Raw genomic sequence first — 27971 nt, 5'->3', positions numbered from 1 at the left:
CCTCTAAGGAGTGCTGGCTCCAGAGAAGATGCTTATAGGGCAGAACAGGCCACTTGCAAGGCCTGCTCCTTTGAAATCTTGCCTCCATACTTTCTGGTTTATCACAAGGGGTCCAGCCCAACCCTAGAAGAATCATAAAGTAGATTCCCTGAGCATTGGCCATCAGAGTAGAGCTCAAGGGCAGCTGCAGGAAGGGGCAGCAGGTGCATGGCTCAGAGAAGAGACTTAAGCAGCAAGCACACTGGCTGGACCCTTGGAATGCCCATTGTGATGTCATATGGAGTCACAGCTTTAAGGGAGAAAACTGTTTGGCTGAGAGGGAATGGGGTTGAGTAATGGCGCCGATTTGGGGGCTGATCATCCCACTGCCACCATATGTCAGCCTTCTAGTATTATCTGGTTTCCTTATCTGGGGGCTTTGGGTGCTGTTTTCTGGGAAGAAGAGTAGGGAGCATGTGGCAGCCAAGACAGACTCAGAGGTATGTGATGCAACACTCTCTTGAAATTCGCTGTTCCCTGCCCCTGGAGACATAGAAATTCCTAATCTTGGGTCATGGGAGGAATCAACGGCAGGAAAAGGGAAGTTGGAATAGTGCCTATGGATGTCTTCCTATAAGTCACTCTCAATTCTTTTCCTTTCAATTCTTTTCAACCTTGAGCACTTGTTATATATGGTAGTGTATTAGACATTGAAGAAGAATAAAATACCATCCCCAGCTTCTAGGAGCTCGAGGTATAGCAGGGGAGAAAGTCAGATAGATATACATATATATAATAACCCAACGAAAAAGAAAGAGATAAGTTAATAGAGGTCTAAATATTGCTAAAGAGATGAGAGGTGAAGAGTATTCTAGGATCTACAAAATGCCTTTTGGGGGAGCTTAGATTTGAGTTGTACTTCAGAGGAAGAGTAGGATTTTAAAGGTGGGTAGAATGGCAGAGGAGAGTAGTGGAAGACTTTCCAGACAGAAGGAATTGATTGGGGAAAGCGTGGGAAGCAGAAGAATATTGATTATGTTTGAGGAGAGGTGAAGGCACCTATCTGGATGGAGTGTAGAAGTGTAGGGAACTGGTTGGAGAAAAGTGAGAGAAAAGGTTGGAAAATAGATAGAGGTCACATTGTAGGTGGCTTCCAGTGCCAGGCTGTATACTTTGTATAAATATTATTCTGTCTGCAACTGAAAGACATCAAAGATTTTAAAGCCAGGTGAAAATGAGCTTAAATCTGTGCTTTAGAGTACATACTTTAAACTTTAAAAAAGTTTAAACTTTCTTTTCTCAAACTTATCACTTGGGGGTCTAATTAAAAAAGCAGATTCTGGTTCAGTAGGTGTTGGGTAGGGACTGAGATTCTGCAATTCTAATAAGCTCCCAGGTAATACTACTGCGGTTGAACTGAGCACCACACTTTGAGTGTGAGGCTTTAAATAACTCCAGTAAGTGCATATGGTAGTTCTCTGGTGTAGCTAAGCCAATAGGAGGCTATGTTAAAGACTTAGTGGGAAGGAGGGAAAAGGAAGTGAAAGAATCAAAACAGTAAGATGGAAGAGAGGACATTGATTAATTCCCCAAATGTTTATCACCCACCAACACCACCATGTATAAGCCACTCCTCCAGACACTATGGATACAGCAATACATGGAAGGGACAAAACTCTTTGCCCTCCAGGATGTGAAAGAGGAGGATGATCCTGAGGGAAAATGTAGATATGAGAAATGAGGCAGAAAGAGAGCAAAGGGCCTGAGTCTTTTTTTTTTTTTCCCTGACTGGACCTCAAATACAATGAGTTGACTATAAACATTATCATCATTTTCCTACAAGGACTATTCATCTTTACATCCCCTCTGCCTAGCATACTACCTGGTATATAGTAAGTGCTCCATATATATTTGTGAAGTGAATGACTTCTCAATTTTAACCCTGAATGATCGACAAGGTGATGGCATTTTAAACTATATAGGAAACATCTGACAGAAGTTGTAAATATGGTAGGAGGCAGAAAATGTATATGGAGATATTCATCAAGCAGCTACAATTAGTGGTCTAGACTTGTGCTATCCGATCTACTATCCACTGGCCACGCATGGCCATTTAAATTTAAATTAACCAAAATTAAATATAATTTAAAATTCAGTTCCTTAATTGCACTACCTACTTTTCAAGTGCTCACATGTGCTTAGAGGTTATCATAGCAGATATAGAATATTTCCATCATCATAGAAAATTCTATTGGACAACACCATCCTGGACACTAGATCCTGGAAACAGACATGGCTATAGATACATTTGGCCACAAAGTCCTTTCATTTTTTTTTTTCTGAGAAACATTTCTCAAATGTAGCAATCCAGATTCAGTATCATTGTCTTAACTGGGACTCCCCTTGAACTATTTTCTAACTCATCTCCTACAAACATTTTCCAGCATAGAGCATAGACCCTGGCTCTACAAAACAAAACTACAACATATACCTTATAAAACCTCCCGAAGCTGATCGTGTCACTCTGCTAAAAGTAACTAAAGAAACAAACAAAATCTCTCAGCATCCCACTGCCTGTAAACTTTTGGACTCTCAAATTTCTTTCATTGCCAGAATTTGTTAAGTACCTTAGGAATTTAAGAATCATTTTGTCCCTTTTTCATAATATCTAATAAGTGATTTTAGATAAATAGTATTTCATTTTACAGCGGCATGTTTTCTTAAAATTGCAAGGTTCATTTTAATATCATCTTTAACAGTAAGAGATAAATGTTCATTTTTTTCCCATATGACAAGTGATGCATGATATTTAATTGACTTTAATTGTAACAGGTATGAATTTTTCCAGAACACTTATGTATAAGAAATGGCAAATGTATTTCTTTGTCTACATCAAATATAATCCAGCCTAAACCTCCTATCACTTAGATTTGCAAAAAGTCCAGTATCAGTTTTTCTTCCCCAATCTTTGTGTTATATAAGAACACTAGAGTGGGTACAATTTATCCAGAATAGCAGGGGGCCAGGTCCTTAGCCATGGGAATAGCTGTAGCTTTTCTTCTTTGCTATCTGAAGGCAAAAATTGTGGCTGTGAGCCAAGCTTGATCACAGAGACCTTTGCTAAGGCCCCCAGTCCACTAGATCTGAGCTCTTAAGTAGGATCTGGAGGAATAAATTCCATTAGGCTCAGTGCCTCACTACCCTGCAGTGTACCTGCAGGGTCAATGTTGTTTCCTAGTTTCGTGCAGTCAGTTTACCTCTTAACTCCTGAGCACCAAACACTAAACCTCTGGCACAATTCAGCTTAAAATCCCCCACAGGCCTAGTCTTATATGAAGGTTATCTCATATATTGAGGCAAGTCATGTGTTGGAGGTTACTGCCAATTTTTGCAGCACCGAAAAACTAACTCCCTGCTGTGGATTAGGAGAAGCAAAATGGTAAGAACAAAGGCCTGGCTACCTTCTTTGGTGAGGGGAAACGTTAGTTTCTTTCCCAGAAGGATGCAGCAATAAAAACAAAATATACTGTAAACTACTCAATGTCACTCTTCTACATGAAATAATAACATTTCTTACTGCATATTTAAGAAAAAGCTTTGTCAACAAATATACTTTTTATTCAGGTATACAGGTTTCCCCTGCGAGTCGAAAGCAGAGAAAGCCTATGAATCTTTTTGTTAAGCCAAAATGGCGTAAAAAGAAAGCAGCAATTACCCTAGGTCACATGTTGCTAGCAGATGCACAAAATAAACTGAGATAAAGCACAGATGCTCACGGACAGTTCAAAGCCACCATGGCTTGATGCTGAGATGCTGAGTGCAGTTCCCAGGGAAGGAGAATGGTGGTGCCATTCTCGCTGCTGGGAAGTGCGCTGTCTCTACAGCAGTTCACTGCAAAACAAATGATGAATGCTTTTGCCTTTTCATCCCCCTCTTTTTTTTCATAAAAACAAAAATCCTCTTTGGATTTCTTTCAGTTAGCAAAAACAGGGACTAATGTAGGTCTTTCATAAAATGGAAGTGGCATAAAGCAAACTTTCAAAAATTGGAGGATACCTGTAATTATATGCAGTAAAATGCACAGACCTCAAGTGTACAGCTTGGTGAGTTATGATAAGTTTGTATACCCATTAACTAATGTCCCAATCAAGGAATAACATTGCCATAATCCTGGAAAGTTCCTGTATATACTTTTCTAGTCTGCTCTCTTCCCACTCAAAGGCCACATCCATTCTGATCTCTATTGTCCTAGAGTAGTTTGGCCTATTCTTGAGACTTGTAAAAACGGTATCATACAGGGTGTGTTCTTTTGCTTTTGGCTTCTTTTGTTGAGCATGATTTTAAGATCCACAAATTTAAAATTAACAAATTTTAAAGTGACATTAATGTCATACTTGTTACTTTGGGGACCTAATGTATATTGAAACATAGAATGTAATTTACCTGTTGTGACATAAAAAATAGACCAAAAGTTTGCTTTCTTGGCCCGGTGGCTGGAATTCTTGCATATTGCATTTCAAAAAAGCAGTAGTTTCTTTTTTTGACTTCAAAAATTTGGTTATCTTAAATGACAAGATAAAGTTTCAGGATTTTTCTCCTATTTAAAAAAATTTTTCTTGAAGTATAGTTGATTTACAATGTTGTGTTAATTTCTGGTGTGGTTTCAGGAATGTTGACTGCAAATAACACACTGTTGATGTGGAACCCTATTTCCAATAGGAGAGGAATTGCCTGGGCATGTGGTATACATGTTTAATTTTAGCAGATGATGCTAAACAGTTTTCTAGTGATTGTATCAATTGAAACTCCCATGAGTAGAGTATGACAGTTCTACTTTCTTCACATTCTTGCCAACACTTGGCATTGTATCTCTTAAATTTTAGTCAATCTAATGGGTATGTTTGGTATTACACTGTTGTTTTAATGCACATTTCCCTGATGACTAATGATACCGAACAACTTCTCATGGTTATTAGTCATTTGGAAATCCTTTTTTTATGAAATATCTGTTCAGTTCTCTTGCCTACTTTTAAAGATTGGATTGTCAGCCTTTTACTTATTGATTTATAGGAATTCTTTCAATATTATGAATATGGGTCTTGTCAGTTATAAATTCTCCCACTCTGTAGCTTACCTTTTCACTCATAATGGTGTGTTAATAAACAGAAGTTCTTAATTTTAATGAAATCCAATTGATCAGTTTTTGCTTTTATGGCTAGTGATATTTTTTGGTTTGATTCCAGTGTGAGGAATCTTTGCTGAGACTGTGATGATATTTCAGAACTTGATCGTTTTCCAGTGACTTCAAATAGATGTTTAAATTTTTGTTTTTGTCCAGTTTTTCTAGTAGTTTTTGTTCAGAGGATTCACATTATGAACAGAAATCTTAGATTGATTTTTTTCTCTCCATTTTCCCTCTTATACTACCTTGAAAGTTATGTACTGTTTCTGTTCTTTTAGTGGTTACTCCAGAAATTTCAGTGTGCATACTTAACCAAGTCTCTATTCAGAAGTATTTTATCAATGCTGTTAAGCTCATTCACTGAGGTTTTAATTTCAGTACTGCATTCTTAATATCTAGAAGTAACATTTGATAATTTTTCAAATCTGCTAGATCACTTTTTATCGTTTCCTGTTCCTTAGAAAAATATTTAAACTTGGGTTGGCTTTTATGTCTTTTAATGTAATATGCACTGTTGTTTTCTAATCTGGAACTGATAATTTTAATAACTGACATTTCTGTAGGTTTGTTTCTGCTTCCTGTTGCTTCTGCACACGTGCTTATTTTAAAATATTTAACATTTCTAAAGTTGGAATGTGGCTCACAATTAATAGTTCATAATTTAATTGGCAGGATTTAGAAAAATTCTCGGTGGCATGTAGAATGTAGTACATTTTACAATTGGTAGCATCTTAGATTTAATGAAATGCAATATTCATAGTAGTGTTTTGAAGCCTAGGATGAAAATCTTTCTCAGAGAGTATCTCATTTGCTTTTGACTATGGTACCATCAATCCAGGACCACTTTAAATTCATGGCTTGAGGGTTTTGGGGGACATGCAGATGATGTGAACTTGAGCTGCAAAGTACACAAAAATCAATCTGTAGTTACAACTTTTCAGGAGTTCCCTCCAGTTCTCTGAACTTCTCAGTGTCAAGGCAACTTTCCTTGCAGTTCCCTGGGATTAGGAGTGAGTGGCAGATTTGTAATTTTAAGGTTCCAGCTGGATGTGGTAGGGTCTTCACTGGATTTTTTTCCCCCTTATAGTTTGTATGTTTGAAGTTTTCTTTAAGATGTTATCCCATGCCCTAGGTGACAAAGATTTTCTCCTACTTTTATTTGATGTTCCAGTCCAACCTTACAGATTTTAGTTTTTAAAATATATTTAGAGTCCACTTCTATAAGTAGTATTAGGAAGTGATCCAATTTTATTTTTCTTTTTATAGTGAGCCAGTTTTCTCACAATTATTTTCTAAAGAATCTTTTCCCTATTGATTTATGGAACTCCCACTATCATATTAAGTTGCTGTATATATATACAGGAGCCCCTCTTTGAGTTCTCTGTTCTGTTCCATTGGCTTATTTGTCCCTGTTTTTATTACCATAGACTTGTAGTGTATCTTTGTTTTTGGTCCTTTCTTTGCTCTTCTTTTTAAGGTTGACTTAGCTGTTAGTGAACCTTTATTTTGCTGTATCAATTTTAGAGAGTTTAACAGTCATTGAAACATTCCAACTGAAATTTGAGTTGAGAATGCATTAAAGTATAATTTAATTTGGGAAGTACTGACATCCTTATAATTATAAATTATACCAACCAGAGCCTAGAATGTCTCTCCATTTATTCAGATCATCCTCTGTATCCTTTAATAAAGTACTATAGTCTTCTACATGATAGTCTTCTGTATTCTTGGTTAATACCTTGACACTTCATCATTTTTATTGCCACTGTGAAGAATATCTTTTATTACTAAAATATTTTTCTACTTTTTTTCTTTTTCTGCAGTAGAGAAATGCTACTGATATTGGTAATTTGTTCTGGTATTCAGAAACCCTGGGGAATTCTTTTATTAGCTCTGATGGAGAATGTCTTTGATTATCATTTCAATTGCTTTCATACTTATTGGTCTACTCAAATAATCTATTTCTTTTTGCCCAATTTTGGTATTTTATATTTTTTCAAGAATTTAACCATCTCATTACATATTTCACATGTATTAATGTCCAGTTATTCAAGCTGTTTTCCTTCTCCTTCCTCTTCTACTTCAGTTTTCAAGATTTATAGTTACTTTTACCTTTGGTCCTAGGGGCATTATCAGCCTAGGATCACTTTTATTTTCAGTTTGAGGGTTCCTGACTGCAAAGTGAGTAGAAATTAGAATTTTAAACTAGTATGAGAATAGATTCTTGGTTAAAAATCTCAGAGAAGGCTTCTTTTCCCAATCCAGAGCTCAAACTTCCTTATCTGGTGGGCAGATTTTTTTCTAACCACATTTTTACCAAATGTGTAGCAATTTGAGAATCCTGGCTTTTTTCTGGGGTCTCATCAAATACCCATTTCATATGGGCCTTGTCTTTTGTGCCTTGTCTTTTGCCTCTCTCTTGCTGTTAACCTAAGCCCCTCAGTGGCTGACAAAGCAAATGAGCTAAGCCATTGAAGTATCAACTTGAGTTTCCACTCTTGTTTTTCAGTGTTCTCCTTCTTTTTGGCCTGGAGATTTCCCTTAATTTCTTGTAAGGAGCTAATTTCTTTATTTAAAAAGATGTTTGTTGTATTTTATTCAGCACTGCCAAGTGTTTTGTAGTGGGAGATTATTTAGGTCTATGATATGTAAAGATCATTTTAAGGTAAATATATTGAAAGATCATTTGTACATTCATCAATCTGTATTTCAATGTCAGTTTCCCTTTTGCTTCTGTTTTTAATAAACAGTCCATTATGGACATAAATAATATATGGCTAAGCATAAGGTCAATTTAAAACTGTCTAGAAGTCAAAATTACCACTGTACCTAGGATTATTCAACTAAGTAATAAACTGGGTTACTGAATCATGAGCATATTTGTGAATTCCCTAAATTGTTGTGTAGACCCTTTTAATACACCCTCGGAGACTGATGTCCTGATTTAAATGGAAGACATTTTAAAAAATGTTTTATTTGAAATAATAACAAATGTCATATCTGCCTTTAAAATGACCTTGAACACCCTTGCAAAAATCCCAGGAGTTTACTAACTACTGGATAGGAAATTCTGACCTATAGGAAAAAATAAAAATCCCACATTATCTGGCATAATCTGGCTTCTACTTACGTTTTCAGCTGCATCTCTCACTACTTAACAAAAATGCACCTGACAATCGTGACTCTCTAATCTTCTTAGTGATGTTCCCACTTGCCTGGAATGCTCTTTCTTTACCTAAAAACCTTCTATTGATTCTTCAAACTCCAATACAAATGGCAACTTCTTGAGTAATTCTTCCCTTTTCTCCCAAGCAGTTAATCACTGTCTTCTTTATTCCCTCACACGTATATTTCTGTTACAGCATTTACCACATGGTATTGTAACTTATCTGTTTAGACATCTGTTTTCCCTACTAGTTTAAGTTCCTAGAATACAGGGATCATATTTATCTTTCAAGTCCTAGCACCCCACACAATACCTAGAACTAGTAAGTACTCAATAAATAATTCGTGAATAAATGGATGAGGTAACTGTTGCTGTGGTTATGGATACCAACTCTATCAGTATTTGTGTCTATAAGATGAAATGTGCTTTCAATAAACCTAGAACATTACCTGATTTTATTTTTTCTTTTTGTGCCTTTCTAGACTTCAAAACAGCATAAATTGAAAAACATCCAGAAATTCACAGGTCAGAAAGATCCTATCCTTTACTCTTCAGGTCAAGGCTAATGACAAATCAACTGTGGGTCTGCTTTAGGACTCAACCTTTGATAGCAGGTGGAATGGGGAAGGCTAAAAAAGATTATGTAAAGGAAAGAAACATGCCTATTCTTTCTAGCTTCTCTATTTCCAAAGAGATGTAAATAGCTCCATAATTCTTTCTCTGCTTCCTATCCTCACACTTCCTTTCCTAATCTCCTTTAAGTGCAAAACTCAAAGAATTAGAAAAGAAACTTGGTGAGACTGGAGAATGGAAAAAGTGTAACTACCAAGAGCTTGGTGTGGGAAGTTTCAGTACCTTTTTTTCCCCTACTATAGACACTGGATAATACACATCTTTTCCCCCAAAGATACGTGTTCTTCTGTTTCCCCCACTTCATCTCCCTTCTACCATGATTATTTCTGCTCTTTTCAATGGCTTACATCTACTACATGGTGAAGGCAGCATAGTATAGCTTTAAAAATCAAAAGGAAACCTAGGTTAAATCCGAGCTCTCCCACTAATTAGTTTTATGATCTTAGGCATGGCTTTGCTTTTAATACCTTATTTGCAAATCAGGGGGTTGGACTAAGGTGATGTCAACAGTCACAATACTAAGATTCTTCACCTCCACCCCCAGCTCCACAGTGGGAAGAAAATCTCAGGATGGATTGCACTGAAGCTAACCTGACATGGTGAGTAAGGTCAATCTTCACTGTGTTTATTTTTTCTCTCTTCAGCCTATTCTACTGATAAACTCTGTAAAAAAAAAAAAAAGTTATGAGTAAGATACCTGGGACTCTTACTTCCCTCAGTACGATAGCTGTCTCCTTTCTAAGTTAAGTCACTCTTCTCGTTGTTTTCCTTACCAGTACTTCAGTATAACTTCAGTTACATTGACATACTCTGTTGCATTCAGCTTTTCAGGACTCCCTGTGGGATGGGGCCAGGAATATTTACTCTGGTCAATGGACAGAAGTCTTCGACAGATCTTCCAACACCTGGAAAGTGCAAGGTTAGGTATTTCTGGGTGGGGATTAAAGGTGGTAGAATTTTCAAGAGGGAGGAAGGAGGGAGTAAAGGAGGGTGGGAGGAAGAGAAAGAGGGAGGAAGAGGGAGAAGAAAAATGGTTAATTTTGGCAGTGGGGGAAAGTTCTGGGTTCAAATGAATTTTAAGAACCACTGATCTGTGATCATTCTGATTGGAATAGGGACAAATGCCTCCCTTTGTCGTGGTGGAGGAATTCTTTCCATAAATAAGTAATTGCTGTTGAGGAAATTACTTTCTTTATTTTCGCTCTCCCTCAGGCCAAAACATTTTGTGTTTGAAATGGCCATTATCTTTCCCCTTTTCTGCTTTTTCTTTTCCTACTTTTTCCTGTTTCAAAACAAATGGAAACTTTTCTCTTTGTTTCTTAGATCAAATCTTATGGAATCATGTTTACCTGAACCACAGGATATGATTTCTTCTTCTACCTCCTCTGTTTTTATGGAACAGGAGCCTGTTCTACCCTGTTGTGACTGTAAGAAGGCAAAACATTCTACTGACCGTAGCATCTCCTCTGGATCATCCTGCAGCTCCAGCCTGTCACACCTTCCTGTCTTTTCTGAAGGAACAACCTGGCAATTCCGGAGCCATAGTTTACCTATTTTCCCCCAAAATCAACCTCCTGTGTTCAGGAACCAAGGCACATCCCTGCCTTCTTTCAGGCTCTCAGAGCTTGGGAAATCAAAACTTTTTCAGAATTTGGCAGCTCTTTCCCACTTACGACCTGAAAGCACTTTTATCAATTCTCTTTTTGAATCCCCAGATCTCTGCAAACAACAGGACAAAACAAAGGATGAGAGGAGGAGCAAGAGTCATGTGACATCAGATCATAGGCCAAATGCTATTTTCAAAGAGAGACCACTATTATCAGGATCAGCTCCAATCCAGCTCTCTCCTTTGGCTAGGTGGGAGTTAGAGGGACATATGGCTTGGAAGGTTTGTACTTTGCGGGAACAAACAGTGCCTCTGCCTGTGAGGGAATCGTGGGCGATGCTGAATTATTTAATTAAGGTACAGGGAGGAGTCCCTGAACCAGAGAAACCTATGCCCATTCATCGAAGCACTGAGCAAAATATCAACAGTGAATCCCCAGACCTTCCATCATTTCAGCTCCATGTAAACATTGGAGTGGAATCTGGATTAAATAGAACAGAAACAAAAATTTCACAGACTCTTATCCCAGGTAAACAGTCACAACCTGGGGATGGCCCTCAAATCCTTGGATCCAGGCCCTTAATGACATCAATGGGCAATCTACCTCCCAAAAGTTTAGGAGTTGACGTAATTCAAGAGGAAACCACTTTACTGCAGAAGGACCCAAAACATGTGCTAGAGCTCAGTATAGAGCAGAGGGTCATAGGTCTTCCAGAAAAGAGGACACAGCAGCATAAGACCCAAGTGACTAATGTGGAGTTGACCCCACGGCTACCATATCAAGTCACAGATAGCATAAAAGTAACTCCACTGGCATTACTTCAAGTCATGGATTCAATGGGGATGATTCCAGAGTCACATTCAGAAGTAATAGAATCTGTGGGCTTGTTCCCACAGCCACCAAATGAAGTTGTGAAACCAATGGAAGCGATGGAAACAGTGAGTATAAGCCGAAAACCATCATATCAAGTCACTGAATCAGTGGAGGTAACCCCAAGGCCTCAGCAGCAAGTTATGGAATCAAGGAAGATGACCTCAAGACCTCTACGTCAAGTCGTAGGTAATGTGAAGGTAACTCCTGTAGCATTGCTTCAAGTCATGGATTCTATGGGGATGATTAAAAAATCACATCCACATATCACAGAGTCAGTGGGAATGACCCCAAGGATGCAATATCAAGTCATGGAGTCAGTGAAAAGGACTACGTTGTTGGACCATCAAGTCATACAAGCAGGAAAGATGAGTCCAAGGCCACAACATGCAGTTATGGAAACTATGGAAATTACCCCTGGGCCACAGCATAAAGTTATGGAATCAGTGGATGTAGCATCAAGGCCACAAAGTCAAGTCATAGAACCACTGAAGACTACTCCAGGGCCAATATGTCAAAATACAAAATCACTGGAGATGATCTCTAGGCCATTGCATCAGGTGATGGATTATACGAAAGTAACTCCAGTGGCACTATTACAAACTATGGATTTCATGGGGATAATTCCACCAGCACAGGCACATGTTATAGAATCTGGGGGTTTGACCCCAGATTCACAGTCTCAAATTGCAAATATGACCCCAAGGACAATTCAGTCAGATGGTTTGACTTCTTCTAGCTCTCCTACTACTGTTGGTCCACCTGGAATGGTAGAAGCTGTGGACTTAACTCCAAAGTTACCACCTAAAGTTATGGAATCAGTAGGGGTGGTTCCAATGTCATCACATCAATCCATACATCCTCTAAAGGTAACTCCAGCAGCACTGGGGTCACCCATGGTTATGATCACAGCACCAGAGTCACAAGTTGCAGAAACCCAGGATTTGACCCCAAGGCCAATCTCTCAAGTAAAGGAGTCTCTTAAGTTGACTCCTGGTTCATGCCTTCAAGTGCTAAACTCTGTGGGAATGACTCCACAACCACAACATCAAGACACAGAATCTATGGCATTAACCCTAGGGCAACCTCATCAAGTCATGGAATCTTCGAGGTTGACTCCACGGCATCAAATCCTGGAGTATCCAGAGATGAGTCCAAAGCAAAGCCATCAAGTCATAGAAACTATGGGGTTGACCACTGACACAAGGCTACGAAAGAAGAAATCTGTAGAGTTGACACAGTCACATGATCAAATAATGGAATCTTTAGGGCCAATCCCAAGGTCACTGGGTCAAGTTACAGAATCTATGGGAATGAACCAAAAGCCACTTCCTCAAGTCACAGAATCTGCAGTAATGTCTACTACATCACTGCTTCAAGGTGTGAAATATATGGGGATGAAGCCAATGCCACAACTTAAGGTTACAGACTCTATGAAGTTATCCCCAGGATTGCAAAATTTGAAATCTGGAAAACTGATCTTTGGACCAGAGTTGCAAAGTACAAAATCTGTAGATGTAACCACAGATTCAATCCTGCAGATGGCAGAATATGGACAACTGATCCCAACTATGAACTCTATAGAACTGGCCCCAGAAATACAACTGCAGAGTATAAAACCTGATGAGTTGTCCCCCGTACCACAGCTGCAAAGTGGGAAATGTGTGCAGTCAGCCCCAGGGTCTCAGCTTCAAGGTGTGAAATCTATCCAATTGACCCTGGAACCACAACAACAAAGTGAAAATTTTGCTGAGTTAGCCAAAGTACCACAGTTGCAAAGTAGTTGCAAATCTATAGATTTGGCCCCTAGTTCACAGTTGCAAGGTATGGAATATGTTCATTTGGCTGTACCATCAGAGTTTTCAGGTATAAAAACTGTGGAGTTGACCCTAAGACCACTACAAGAAGATACGAAATCTGTGGAGTTGGCCCCAAAGCTGTGGTTACAAGCTACAACATCTGAGGAGATAGCCCCAGTACCATTGCTTGAAGATGTGAAAACTCCTCAAGTGGTAGAACGTAGAAGGTTGATTCCTGAGACACAGGTAGAAGGTATGAAATATGAGGAACTGATTCCAAAGGCACACATTCAAGCAGTAAAATCTGTACAGCTGCTCTTCAAACCAGATCATCAAGCCACAGAACCTGAAGGATTGACCCTGTGTCATCAAACTTCAGAATCTTTAGGGATAATCTCAGAGCCAGGATATCAAGAAACAGAAGCAAAATTGATCTCTGACACTTGTCACCATGCAGAAAAGTCTGTGGGTTTGATACAATCATCTTTAGGAACTACTCCAGGGCCACTGAGCCAAGCTTCAGAATCTATGCAGATGAATTCAGTGTCATTCCAAGGTAATTTTGAGCCAATGCTCCAAAGTGTAAAAGCCATGGGGGAGACTCCAGTGTCACAGCACATAATACAAGAATCTCTGGAGTTAGTACCAGGATCAGAGATGCAAGGTATGAAATCAAAGGTGTTGACCCCAGAGTCCCAAGGTATGAAGGTTGTTCATCTGAATCTAGGACCATATTTAGAAGTTATGAACTGTGAGGAGCTGATATCAGAACCACAGTTTCAAAATGTGAAATCTGTGCCATTGACCTCAGAACCACAGTCGGAAAGTATAAAACCTAAGGAATTGACTCTTGGGCCACTAATGAATGATAATAATTTTGTGGATTTACACGCACCACTAGAAGAATCTAGTAGGTTAATTCCTGAGGCACAATTACAACATGTTGAATCAAGAAAAATGATCATTGAACCACATTTACAAGGGTTGAAATCTGTGGGTCTAACTTCCAGACCAAGGCATCAAGACATAGCACCTGAAGAGTTAACTTCTGAGATTTGGCCACAGGAGGAGGAATCTGTGAAACTGATCCCACAACTAGTCTTAGAAACTGCTGGAGTGATGCCTAGGTCACATTTTCAAAGTTTTTCGAAGATGACTCTAGGTCAAGGCTATCAAGACACAGAAACTGTGAGGCTGACTTCTGAGGCTTTGCTCCAAGCAGCATTAACAGAAAAACCAACAGGTCAAGTTATAGAATCTGCAAGGATGACTCTAAGGCCACACCTTCAAGTTACAGAGTCATCAGAGATACCGCTAAGGTCAGAATATGAAAATACAGAAACTGTGGGGTTGGCAATGTTTCAAATTGAAAACATCCAGGAGCCAATGCCAGTACCACCATATTCAGAAAAAGGATCTCTGGAGTTGACTTTAGGACAAGGGATGCAACATGAGAAATCTGAGCCACTACTGCAAAATTTGAAATACGTGAAGTTAACCTCTGAGTCAGCCCCATTAATGGTAGGATCTAAACAGTTTATTACAGGACCAAAACCACATGTTACAGAGTTGACTCTAGAGCCACAGCTCCAGGGAGTAAAGTACAGGCAGTTGGATCCAGAGCCAAAATTACAAGATGTGAAACATGTTAATTTAATTCAACAGTCAACTACTACTGGAGTGGTAGAATCAGAGAAGCTGATACAAGAGCCCGTGCTACAAAGTATGATATCGGAGGAACTGACTAAAGGGGCACAGCTCCAAGGTGTGAAATTGACCCTAGGGCCACAGTTGCATAGTGTTAGATTTTCAAAGTTGTCTCCAGAGCCGCCACTTCAAGGAGAAAAATCTATAAATTTAATCTCAGGGTCTCCACATTGTGGTGTGAAATCTGATGAATTGACCCCTGGTCCCCCAATGCAGGAAATAAAATTGTCAGATTTTATCCCAGAGCCAGAGCATCAAAGTGTTGTATCTGTACAGTTGACTACAGAACCACAACCTCAAAATTTGAAATTTGTGGAACTAAACTCAGGACCATGCTTGCAAGATGTCAGATTTTCTGATTTGACTCCAGAACCAAAGCATCAAGGTTTCAAACATGTGCAGTTTATACCAAGAACACAGCTTCAAGATATAAAGTCTGTAGGATTTGTAACAGAGTCATCTTTACAGTTAAGTCAAGGGCTCCCAATTGAAAATATGAAATCTGTTCTGTCTATTGAAGGGTCACAGTTTCACAGCATGAAATCTGTGAAATTGATCTCAGAACTACAGTTTCAAGGTGTGGAATCTAAGGAAGTGAATGGAGGGCCAAGGCAGCAAGATGTTGAATTTTCTGAATTGACTTCAGGGCCAAAGCTTCAAGGTGTCAAATTTGGGAAGCAAACCCCAGGATCACTGTTTCATAGTGTGAATTCTGTGGAGACGACTCTAGAGTTAGGGCTTCAAGATTCTAAATTAACAAAGACGTCTCCAGGTCTTCAAGGTATGAAACAGATGGGGCCATGGCTACAAGATGTCAAATTTTGTGATCTGACATCAGGAACTCAACCTCATGGTGTGAACTTAACCTCAGAGTTAAACTCAGGGCCACAATTACAATATGTGAATTTTTTTGAGATGACCCCAGAGCCAAAGATGCAAAGAGCAGGATCAATGGAGTTGACCCCAGGACCTGAGGAGCAAGGGGTTAAGCCTGAGATGCTAGTATTGAAGCCACTGTTTGAAGGTGTAAAATGTGTAGCAGTAGACCAAATGTCAAGCTCTGAAGGTGACATTTCTTCTGAATTACCCTCAGAGCCACACATACCAGATGCAAAATCTATGGAGTTGACTCCTGGGCCACAGTTGCCAAGTGTAAACTATTCTGAGTTGACTACAAGACCACAGTTACAAGTTATGAAATCTTCTGAACTGATCCGTGGACCACAGTTGCAAGATGTAAAACCTATGGAATGGACCCCAGTCTCAAAGCTCCAAGGTTTACAATCTGAGATACTAATGCCAGAGCCACAGCTGGAAGATATGAAATCTGTGGAGTTCACCCCAGGGCCACATTTGAGAGGTATGAAATCTATGCAGCTAACATCAAAGCCACAACTGGGAAATGTCAAATCTATGGTGTTAACTCCTGGGCCACAGGTAGGGGATGTGAAACCAGTAGACGTGACCCCAAGTTCAAAACTTCATGGTTTAAAATCTGAGTTGTTTATCTCAGAGTCACAGTTGGAAGATGTGAACTCTGTGGCCTTAACTCCAGGACAATGTCAAAGAGGCATGCAATCTATGTTGCTAACTCCAAGCCCACAGCTGGAAGGTAAGAAATCTGTGGTGATAACATCAGGGTCACAGACAGAAGATGTGAAATCTGTGAAACTCACTCCAGATTCCAAGCCTCAAGGTATGAAATCTATTGAGTTGGCTCTGCATTCAAGAAATCAAGAATTAGAAACTGTGAAGTTGGCCCCAAGAACACAGCTGCAAGATGTGAAAACTGTGGAACTGAAACTTGGGCCAAAGAAGGAAGATGAGAATTCTGTGGTTTTTGCACCAGAGTCATTGCTCCAAGGGCCTCAAATGCAAGGCATGAAACCTTGGGAATTGACTGCAAAGCCACAAATGCAAGATATAAAAAATGTGGACATTACCTCACGTTTAAAGCTTCAGAATTTAAAACCTGTGGAAAAGACTCCAGATCCAGAGCTGCAAAATGTAAAGTCTGTGAAGCTGACCCCAAGGTTAAAGAAGCAGGTAGTAAAATCTGGGGATGCAACCAGAAGACAAAAGTTTCAAGGAGTGAAATCTGTGGATTTAGCCCCAAGGCAACAGTTTCAAAGAATGGCACTTGAGAATTTAACAACTGGGCCAAAACAGGTTGGTGAGATATCTGAAATTTCACTAGAGCAGCAATGTGTGAATTCAGAGCAACTGAAGAAAGGATCTAAGTCAGAAGATGGAAAGTTAGTAGACCTCAACTTTGAGTTACAGTCGAAACGCAAGAAATCATTTGAATTGACTGCAGAATCAAATATTCAAGGTGTAAAATATGAACGGTTCGAACTTGAACCAGAGTTGCAAAGAATAAAATCTCCCAAGTTGACCCCAGGGACACCATTGCACCAGGTAAAATCCTCAAAGTCAGCCTCAGAACCACAGCTTCAAGGTGCGAAAACTGCTGAGTTAAAACAAGAGCCACAGCATGAAAACATGAGATGTGTTCAGTGGATACCAGGGCCTGAGTTCCAAAGTGTGAAATCAATAGGATTAAATCTTGAGTCACAATCTCAAGGTGTCAAGTCTGTAGAGTTGAAATCTTCAATACAGTTAAGAGATGTGAAGACATCTGAATTGCCTCTAGGGCCAAAAATTCAAGGTGCAACATGTATGAAGTTCAACCCAGAGCAACAGTTGCAGAGTGTGAAAACTCCTACGTTGTCCCCAGGACCACAACTGCAAGAAGGGAAATGTTTGGCATCAACCTCAGAGCCACAGCTTCAAGGTGTGAAAACTGTGGAGCTAAACCAAAAGCCACAGCTTAGAAGTATGAGATCTATTCAATGGAAGCCTGCACCAGTGTTTAAAGGTGTGAAATCTCTGCTAAATCTTGGGTTACAATCCCAGTATGTCAAACCAGCAGAGCTGAAACCTGTGATACAGTTGAGAGATACAAGGTCATCTGCATTGACTCCAAGGCCAAAGCTCCAAGATATACAATCTTTGGCATCACTTGAAGAACCTCAGCCTCAAGGTGTCAATTTGAAACCTTGTCTACAGCTTAGAAATATGAAATCATGTGATCTGACTTCTAAGTCAAAGCTTTGTGATATAAAATCTATGATGTTCAAATCTAGGCTTCACTTGCATGATGGGAAATCTCCTAAGTTGACCCCAGGGCCACAGCTTCAAGAAGTGAAATCTTTACAGTCATCTCCAGGAACACAGCTTCAAGGTGTGAAGTCTCCAGTGCTTACACAAGAGCCACAGTTTCTTGAGGTGAAATCTGGGGTATTAAGCCAAAGGTCACAATTACAAAATGATAAAACTATAGAGTTGAACTTCCCACTACACTTGAAAAGTATGAAGTCATCTGAGCTGTCTCTTCAGACAAAATCTGAGTATTTTGACTCCAGGACACAGTGGCAGGGTCTAAAACCTTCTAAGTCACCACCTGAGACAAAGCCCCAAGATACAAAATTTACTGAGTTAAACCCTGACTCATGGTTGCAAGATACAACATTTTCTAAGTTGACTGCGGGGACAAAGATTCGAGATGTCACATCTACAGATTTCAACCCTGGGTCATTGTTACAAGATGTGAAATCTCCTGAAGGGACCTCAAGGACAAAGCTTCAAGATGTAAAACATAAAGAATTCAGCCCTAGTCCCCAGTTGCAAGTTCTGAAATCTTCTGAGCTGACCCTGGGATCAAAGCTTCAAAATGTGAAATTGGTGTTCAACCCTGAGCAACAGTTGCAAGGAGTGAAATCTTCTAAGTTAGTCTCAGACACAAAGTTTCAAGGTGTGGAATCTGTGAAGTTCAAACCTGGGCCACAGTTGCAAGATGTGAAATCTTCCAAATTGATCATGGGTGTAAAGCTTCAAGATGTAAAATCTATGAATTTCAGGTCTGGACCACACTTTCAGGGTGTGAAATCTTCTGAAGTGATCCCAAGCAAAAAGCTTCAAGGTGTGAAGTCTGTAGAACTGAAACCTAGTCCAAAGTTACAAGGTGAGAAATCTGATTTGACCCCTGGGAGGAAGTTTCCAGGTATGAAATCTGTAGAGTTGGACTCAGGCCCATGCTTACAAGATATAAAATGTTCTGAGCTGATCATGGGTATAAAGCTTCATGATGTAAAATCTAAGGGGTTAAATTCTAGACCACACTCTCAAGATATGAAATCTTCTGAAGTGATCCCAGGGACAAAGCAACAAATGAAATCAGGGTTCAATTCTGGACCACAGGTACAAAGTAAAAATTTTTCTGAGTTGATTCAAGGGATAAAGCTTCAAGATGTGAGATCCTTAGAGTTCAACTGTGGTCCCAAGTTACAAGGTGGGAAATCTTCTGATTTACCCCAGAGGAGGAAGCTTCAAGGTGTGAAATCAATGGAGTTTAACCCTGGACCACAGAGACAGGGTGACAAATCTGATTTGACGCTAGAGTGGAGTCTTCAGGATTTGAAATCTGCTGTTCCACAGCTGCAAGGTGTAACATCTTCAGAGTTGACACCAGAAACAAAGCATCATAGTGGAGAATCTGTGGAATTCATCACCAGGCCGGTGTGGCAAGATATGAAACCTTTTGAATTGACTCTAGGTACAAAGGTACAAGATGTGAAATCTTTGGAGTTCAACTCAATCCCACAGTTACAAGATAGGAAATTGTCTATGTTGATACCAGAGGCACACCTTCAAGGTATGAAATCTGTGGACTCTTCCAACACTGCGGCAAAGTCACAAGGCGCAAAATCTTCTGAGCCTATAAAGCTTCAATTAACGAAGTCTGCAGGGGTTGTCCCTGGCCTAGAATTTCAGGGTGCAAAACCCTGTGAGTTGGCCTTGGAATCAAAGATTCACAGTGGGGTATCTTCTGAGTTCAATGCTGGAAAGCAGTGGCAAGATGAGAAATGTTGTAAGTTGAATCCATGGCCAGAGCTTCAAAGTGTAAAAGTCACGATGTTCAATCCTGGGAAACATTCGCAACATATAAAATCTTCAAAATTATGCAAAGGGACAAAGCTTCAAGATGTGAAATTTGTGGAATTCAATTCTGATCAACAGTTGCAAGATGTGAAACCTTCTGAGTTGTGCCTGGGGACAAGGATTCAAGATATGCAATCTTTAGAGTTCAATCCTGGGTCACAGTTGCAAGAAGTAAAATCTGAGTTGAGCATGGAAATGAAGCTTCCAGATGATCAATTTCTGGAATTCAAGCATAAGCCTATATTGCAAGGTGGGAAATGCTCTGAACTGAATCCAGGGCCACAGCTTCCATGTATAAATTATATGGCATTTGACACTGGGCCACAGTTGCAAGTTATGAAATCTTCTGAATTGAATCCTGATCCAGAGCTTCAAGGCAGAAAATCTAAAGTGCCCTGTGTTGGGCCACATTTGCAAGGGGTGAACTCTTCTGCATTCATTTCAGAACCAAAACTTCAGTGTGTAAATTCTACTGGATGCAACCCTGGCCCACATTTGCAAGGTATGAACTCTTCTGAATTAACTTCAGGTTCAAAACTTCAACATATAATGTCTTCTAAGTTGAATTCAGGGACAGAGATTCAATGTGAGACATCTATGGTGTTCAACCCTGGACCACATTGGCAAGGTCTGAAATCTGAATGGATTCCAGAGTCAGAGTTTCTAAGTGTAGCACCTATGGAATGCAACCCTGGGCCACAGATGCAGTGTGCAACTTCTTCTGAGTTGAATATGGAGCCAAAATTACAATGTTTGAATTCTATGGGGTGCAAAAGTGAACCACCCTTGCAAGGAGCAAAATCTTTTGAATTGACTTCAGGGGGAAAATGTCAAGATATGGGGTCTGAAGTGAATCCAGGCACAGAGCATCAACGTGAGACAGCTATGGAGTTCAACCCTGGACCACATTGTCAAGGTATAAAATCTGAACTGATTCCAGAATCAGATTTTCTAAGTGTAGGACCTACAGAATGCAATCCTGGGCCACAGATGCAGTGTGAAAATTCTTCTGAGTTGAATCCAGAGCCAAAATTACAATGTTTAAACTCTATGGGGTGCAAACGTGGACCACCCTTGCAAGGAGCATCTTTTGAATTGACTTCAGGAAAAAAATGTCAAGATGGGGGATGTGAAGTGAATCCAGGCCCAGAGAATCAATGTGAGACATCTATGGTGTTCATCCCTGGACCACACTGTCAAGGTATGAAATCTGAATTGATTCCAGAATCAAATTTTCTAAGTGCAGCACCTACAGAATGCAACCCTGGGCCACAGATGCAGTGTGCAAATTCTCCTGAGTTGAATCTAAAGCCAAAATTACAATGTGTAGATTCTGTTAAGTGTAAACTTGGGCCACCCTTGCAAAGTGTAAAATCTCTTGAATTAACTTCAGGGACAAAATGTAAAGGTATGAGATCTTCTGATTTGAATCCAGGTCCAGAACTTCAAGGTATAAAATCTGTTATGTTCAGTCCTGTGCAGCATTTACATGATGTAAAATGTGAATTGACTACAGGGACAAAATCTCAAGGTATAGCATCAACGAAGTTCAACTCTGGCCCACAGCTACAAGGTGTCAATTCTTCTGAATTGAATTCAGGGTCAGAGCTTCATTGCACAAATTCAGAGTCTAATCCGGGGCCACAGATGCAAGGCGTGAAACCCTCCCAATTGAATCCTGTGTCAGAATATCACAGTACAAAATCTATGTTGTTCAACTCTGAACCACATTTGCAAGGTGTAAAGTCTTCCAAGTTAACTCCAGGGACAAAGTTTCCAGAAATCCAATTTGTGGTGAACCACCTTGGGTCACAGGAACAAGTTGTACAGTCTGTGTTCACTTTGGGCCCTCAGTTAAATGGTATGAAATCTCTGTTATTTTTACCAGAACAACTGCTTGAAGATATGAAGTCTGTGAAGATGAACAAAGAGCCATTGCTTTGTGATGCAAATTCTACGAAATTGATTTCAGACTCTGAGCTGAAGAACTTGAAATACAAAATGTTTGCACTAGAGCCATGTTTTCAAAAAGTGAAATCTGTGGACTTAAATCCAGGGCCACATCCTCAAGGTACAAATTCTGAGGAGTTTCCCTCACATCTTAGGCAGCATAGTGTAAGATCTGTGGTGTTTGCACCAGAGCCGTGTCTTCAAGATGTGAAATCTCTGGAGTCAAAACTAGAGCCACAATCTCAAGATGTGAATTCTAAGAAATTGATTTCTTGCCTCAGGCAGAAATCTGTATTGTCTATATCAGAACCATGTTCACAAGATGCAAAACCTATGAAATCAAACCTATTGCTGCAACCTCAAAGTGTGAATTCTTTAGGGTCGTCATCATGCCTCAGGTCACAATGTGTAGACTCTGAGATCTTCGCACCAGAGCCATGTTTTCAAGATGTGAAATCTGTAGAGTTGACACTAGGGTCCCAACAACAAGGTATGAATTGCCAAGAGGTGACTTTAGGATGGCAAGGTGTGAAATCAGTAGCATCGGCAACAGAGTCAATTAAGAAGTCTATAGCAGGACCAATGTTGACTAATGTCAAATTTTCAAATTTGTCTCCAGAATCACAGCAACAAGGTGTGAAATATCCAGAACCAAAGTTGCAAAGCATAAAACATGTAAATTCATCTACAGGGTCTCTGCAGCAAGTTATAAAATCTGCGGAGTTAACAGCAGAGTCACTGTTTCAAAGAGCGAAATCTGAGGTTCTAACTCCAAGAACAAACTCTGAAATCACAGATTCCTCTGAGATAAGCCCTAGGCCAGGGCATCAGTGTGTAGTACATGCAGAGATGATCCCAAAGCCAAGGCATCAAGTCCCTAAATCTGTGAATTTGATTTCAAAACCAATTTATCAAGTCAGAGATTCTTCAAAAATGGCACAAAAGTTGGCACATCAAGGCACAGAAACTGTAGAGAAATCTGTGAAGTTGACCCTGAAGCCAAAAGGTAAAGTCATGCAATCTTCAGGAATGCCTCTGAAGCTAGATCTTCAAGTACCAGAATCTGTTGATCTGACTCTAGTACTAAGGAATCAAGGTTCAAAATCCTTAGAATTAACCTCCAAGAAGGGCAACAGAATCCCAGAAACTCTGGACTTGGTCTCTCAGTCAGGGCCTCAAGTTAAGGATTTGGGGGAGTTACATACAAGGCCACTGCAGCAAGTTGTGGAATCTGACAGGATGACCCCAGAGCCCAAGCATCACATTTCAGAAACTATGGGGTTGACCTTTAAAGCAAAGCTTCAAGGGGAGGAACTTCTTGGAAAGACCCCAAAGCTAATAAATAAAGCCACTGATGCAGAGAGATCTTCAAGGCCCTATCCTCCATCCCTAGAATCTGTGGAGGTGATCTCTGAGAAAAGACTGCAAAGGGAAGAATCTGTAGTATTGATTACAAAGTTATCACATGATGTCCCAGAATCTTCAGAGGTGACAGAAGGGCTAAGATATCACATTCCTGAATCTGCAGAGTTGACTTCTAAGACAGGACTGCAAGTAAACAAATGTAAGGAGTTGACCCCAAAGTCATGGTCTCATGTAGGATCTTCAGAGATAACATTAGGTTTAGGACATCAAACCCCAGAATCTATGGGTTTGACCTCTAAGCGATCCCTAAGGGGGAAATCTTTAGAGTTGCCCCCAAAGCAAACAGGTCAAATTGTGGGACATGCAGAATCTATGGAGGTCACCACTGAGACATGGCAGCAAGGGGAGGGATCAATGAGGCTAACACAATCGCAGAATAAAAGTATGAAATATTCAGAGACAGCCCCAGCACCACTGGGTCAAATTACAGAATTTACAAGGATTAGTCCAAAGCCACTAGATCAAGTCACAAAATCTACAAAGACACAGCTTCAAGTTTCTCAAGCAACAGGGGTAAACCCAGTAGCTCCCCCCAGAGTTGTTGAGTCTGTGAAAGTGACTCCTGGGCCACCACTTCAAGCTGTGAAGTCTGTGACATTATCATCAGGGCCAACCTCTCAAATGGTAGACTATGTTCACTTGACTCCAGAACTACAAGATGTGAGACTGCCAGAGTTTACCTCAGGGCTACGGAGGCAAAATGCAAAATCTGAGAAATTAATCACAGAACCAAAGCACCAAACGTTGGAAATGGATTTTACAGGGTTTAAAATAGTCCAGACTGTGGGGCCACCATTTGAAATTGTGAAATCTGAGGAATTAGCACTAGGGCCAGTTCCTCAGATTGCAGAACCAATAGGAGTAGCTCTAGGATTAGGGCACAACGTAGCAGATTGTTTGCATTTACACCTGAGGCCACATCTTCAGGAACCAGTAGGACCTGTAGAATTAACTCCAAAGCCAAATACTGAAGTGAAATCTGTAGGATTAACCTCCCAGGCAACATCTCCATTCAAGGAACCTACAATGTTGACTCATGAACAAGGGCTTCAGGCTGTGAAATCTATAGGGATAAAATCGGGGCCTCAAGTCATTGAATCTGAGGATTTGAATCTAGGACAGGTGTATCAGAATAGGGAACTTGAGGACAGCTCATCAGGAGAAGAGTTACAAATACAGAATTTTTTCTCTAGGTTTCTACACAACTCTTCAAACTCACTCATCTCAAGTTCTGCCAGAACATCTGAATTAGGCCCTTGGGATTCTGAGATGTCAGAAGTGTCAAGATTGTTAGATATAAAAAACCTGGAGACAGATATTTTGCAGCCTGAGGAGTCTTTTATAGACCTTGCTATGATACAGTCTTCAACTCTTCCCTTGTCTCTTCATAACCAAACCTCTGATAAGATAGCTAACACCGTGAAAAGCCCAAATTCTGTGGTCCCAGGAGTAGATGTCATATCTAAGGAAAGGACTAAGAGGAAGCAGGTGGAGGAACCAGGGAGCTCACTCCAGAGTCTCTCTCAACATCCACCACCAAACTGGAGATCACCATCTAGGACCTTCCAGGCAGGATCAAGGGCTCAAAGAGGCCTTACCTGGTCTGCCCTGCGCAGGCAACGGAATGTCTTGGAGAGTCACTCCTGGAGGCAGCGGCTACCTAGAAAATATCTCTCCAGTATGCTAACACTGGGGAATGTCTTGGGGACCACTATGGAAAGGAAGCTTTCTTCTCAAAAATCTTCAAAAGAAAGAGCCACTACAGATACTTGTCAATCTATTCAGAATTTATTTGGGGTTCCAGCTGAACTGATGGAATTTTCCCAGAGCCTGCTTGAAAAGGGTCAAAGTACTATTTCTCAGCCTTCAGTGGTCAAAAACTACATTCAGAGACATACTTCATGCCATGGTCATGAGAAAAGAACAGCCTTAAGGATGTGGACACGTGGCTCCATGTCCTCCATGATACAGCATTACTGTGGGACTAGAAAGCGAATAAAGAAAACAAACTCAAAGCCCAGTGATATATCCCAGGAAGTCGTTCAGCACAAGCCTGTTTCATGTACAGGAAGTCAGCTTCCTGCCCCAGTAAAGTCAGAGTCTTCTTTCAATGTATTTTTTGCTAGGAGAGATCCTGTTCCAGTGGAAGAGATTAAGAACTCACAGAGTGGTTCACAGACAAGGACTTTTAAGTCCCAACACTCCCTCAAGCCAAGTAATCTCTCCCAGGCCAAGACTGACTTCTCAGAACAGTTCCAGCTGCTACAAGATCTGCAGCTAAAAATAGCAGCAAAACTGTTAAGGAGTCAAATACCCCCCAACGTGCCTCCACCTCTAGCTTCAGGTCTGGTCCTAAAATACCCTATCTGCCTACAGTGTGGTCGATGTTCAGGATTTAATTGCTGTCATAAATTACAGTCCACTTTTGGGCCTTACCTTCTTATCTACCCACAGCTTCACCTTGTAAGCACTCCTGAAGGCCATGGAGAGATTAGGTTGCATCTTGGCTTTAGGCTGCGAACTGGGAAAAGACCTCAAGTCCCGAAGTATCATAGAAGAGACAGACCCATCACACCAAGGAGCTCTATATCACTATCATTAAGGAAAGCTAAAGTCTATAATAGAGCTTCCAAGAGTCCTACCTCTACAGTAGATTTCCATTCTGGGTCTTCCCAGTCTCCTGCTCCTGTACAAGTCCACATCAGGCGAAGGCAGCGTGGCAGCTCTGGCCTAGTGGGAAAGACAGAAGTTAGAGGGCCTGGACACTATGAATTCACTCAAGTTCACTCTCTACCAGAGAGTGACTCTGAAAGCAACCAGGATGAAAAATGGGCTAAAATGAGAACCAAAAAGACCCATGATTCAAAATATCCAATGAAAAGAATCCCCAAGGGAGTTAGAACACAAAACACAAAGTTCTACACAAATGGTAGAGCCATAATACAGAGTACCTCCAGGGAATTTCCAGCCCAGTTAAGAAAGAAGAGGAGTGGAGCATCTCAGACAACTACCACCTCTTTAAGAAGACAACCTAAGAAATCCTCCCAACCAAAATTCATTCAATTGCTTTTTCAGGGCCTGAAGCAGACACTGCAAACAGCACACAAAATTATGGCTTTTGTTGGGCAGAAGCCTGAGGACAGGACAAGGCCAGACAATTTGTCAAGCAAAAATTACCTTCCGAAACAAAAAGCCAGAGACTATTGCTTATCAAGAGACACTAAAAGACACAGGATACCAACTGTCAAGCTAAGGCCAACAGACTCAATCACTAAGCAGGAGAGCACATTGTGGGGAGAAATAGACCAATTCAGATCAGCTCAACAACCAGAAAGAGAGAGCTCTTTCCAACCCAGACCTATCCAACTGCCCAAGCCCATAGGTTCACAAAGAAGTACCACTCTCAAAACCACCTCAACCAGACAGCCTTTGGGTCCTGTTCAAAATGACAGTAGTAGCAGAGCAAAGAAAAACTTTTACAGAAATGAAATCTCTAGCCAGGAATCCAAGAACTCCAAAACAGGAACCAGAGTTCATGCTGGAGGGAGAATCCTACTTGGTTCCCCTATGAAGAGAACCTCACACAGCCACCTTAAAGAGAAACCCACACACAAGGAACGACACCATCACAGCTTCCGTAGGGAAAGAACCTCATGTAATTCTTCTCAAAGGAGCCAATACAGTCCCTCTGAGAGGGGCCATCCCAGTCCCTCTGAGAGGGGCCATCCCAGTCCCTCTGAGAGGGGCCATCCCAGTTTCTCTGAGAGGAGCCATCACAGTGCCTCTGAGAAGGGACATCGCAGTGCCTCTGAGAGGAGCCATCACAGTCTCTCAGAGACGAGATGTCGCAGTCCTTCTGAGAGGAGGTGTCGCAGTCCCTCTGAGAGAAGGTGTCGCACTCCCTCCGAGAGGAGCAATCGCAGCCTCTTTGAGAAAATCCGTCGCAGTGCCGCTGAGAGGAGAGGACATAGCGCTTCTGAGAGAAGACAGCACAGGCCCTCTGAGACGAGCGGACACAGTCACTCTGAGAGGAGCCACCACAGGCCCCCTAAGGAGAGACTCAAGCACAGCTCCCTCAGGGAGAGGCCCAGACATAGTCTGGCTAAAGATTTCATGAGTAACTCAAATACGTCTCCTGGCGACCACACCAGAAAACTCCAAGGCAGGGCAGGTTTGCAGGCCTAACACTAGTAGAGGCGAAGGGACCTGCCCCCGTTATTCATTGCCTCACTGAAGTCTCCACCGAGCGGCCCTTTCCTGGCTTCTTTCCTGCCCAGCCTCGGCCTCCACTTCCCGCGCCCTCAGCGACAAAAGAGCTTCTACGTCTCTCTACCTGGGGGGAGGGAAGGCGGGAATGGGTCTGTTATTCCCTAAGATAAATAAAGGGGCAATAACTGACCTCCCCGTGCCTCTACAAAGACTACTCGTCGTGCTGGATGGGATTGGAGTGGCAAGAGGGGTGGTGCAAACCGAGGGAATGAGACGAGGCGCGGGGCTCGGGGGGGACGCTCTGAAGCCAAGTTGAGGCTCCAAATCCCACCCCCAGCTTCCCGGGTCCCACAGCGCAACCCCGGGGCGGGGTCTCAAAGGAAGCGGGCCGCCGCGCGGATGGGGGTGGGGGGCTCTCGTCACGTGACTCTCCCCGGTCGCAG

The 27971-nt window shown here is 41.1% G+C and overlaps 1 protein-coding gene and 1 long non-coding RNA gene across 2 annotated transcripts; one reads left to right on the top strand and one right to left on the bottom strand.

Annotated features, from left to right (window-relative positions):
• The first annotated feature begins 335 nt into the window (after positions 1–335).
• On the top strand, positions 336–27717 carry SPATA31H1 (SPATA31 subfamily H member 1). The gene is made up of 7 exons (XM_072938002.1): positions 336–479; positions 8810–8852; positions 9505–9559; positions 9784–9879; positions 10284–12097; positions 13235–13987; positions 14528–27717. The coding sequence occupies exons 1-7, from the start codon at positions 336–338 to the stop codon at positions 27502–27504; spliced, it is 15882 nt and encodes a 5293-aa protein (XP_072794103.1). The 3' UTR covers positions 27505–27717.
• Positions 9417–27971, bottom strand: LOC140685755 (uncharacterized). The gene is made up of 3 exons (XR_012059147.1): positions 27719–27971; positions 25962–26049; positions 9417–9865 (listed from the first exon to the last, which is right to left on the bottom strand). It is a non-coding gene; the product is annotated as an uncharacterized lncRNA (long non-coding RNA).

This window comes from Vicugna pacos, chromosome 15, assembly GCF_048564905.1.
Source record: "Vicugna pacos chromosome 15, VicPac4, whole genome shotgun sequence".
In the NCBI taxonomy this organism is placed as follows: domain Eukaryota; kingdom Metazoa; phylum Chordata; class Mammalia; order Artiodactyla; family Camelidae; genus Vicugna; species Vicugna pacos.
This window is presented reverse-complemented; position numbering and strand designations above follow the sequence as displayed.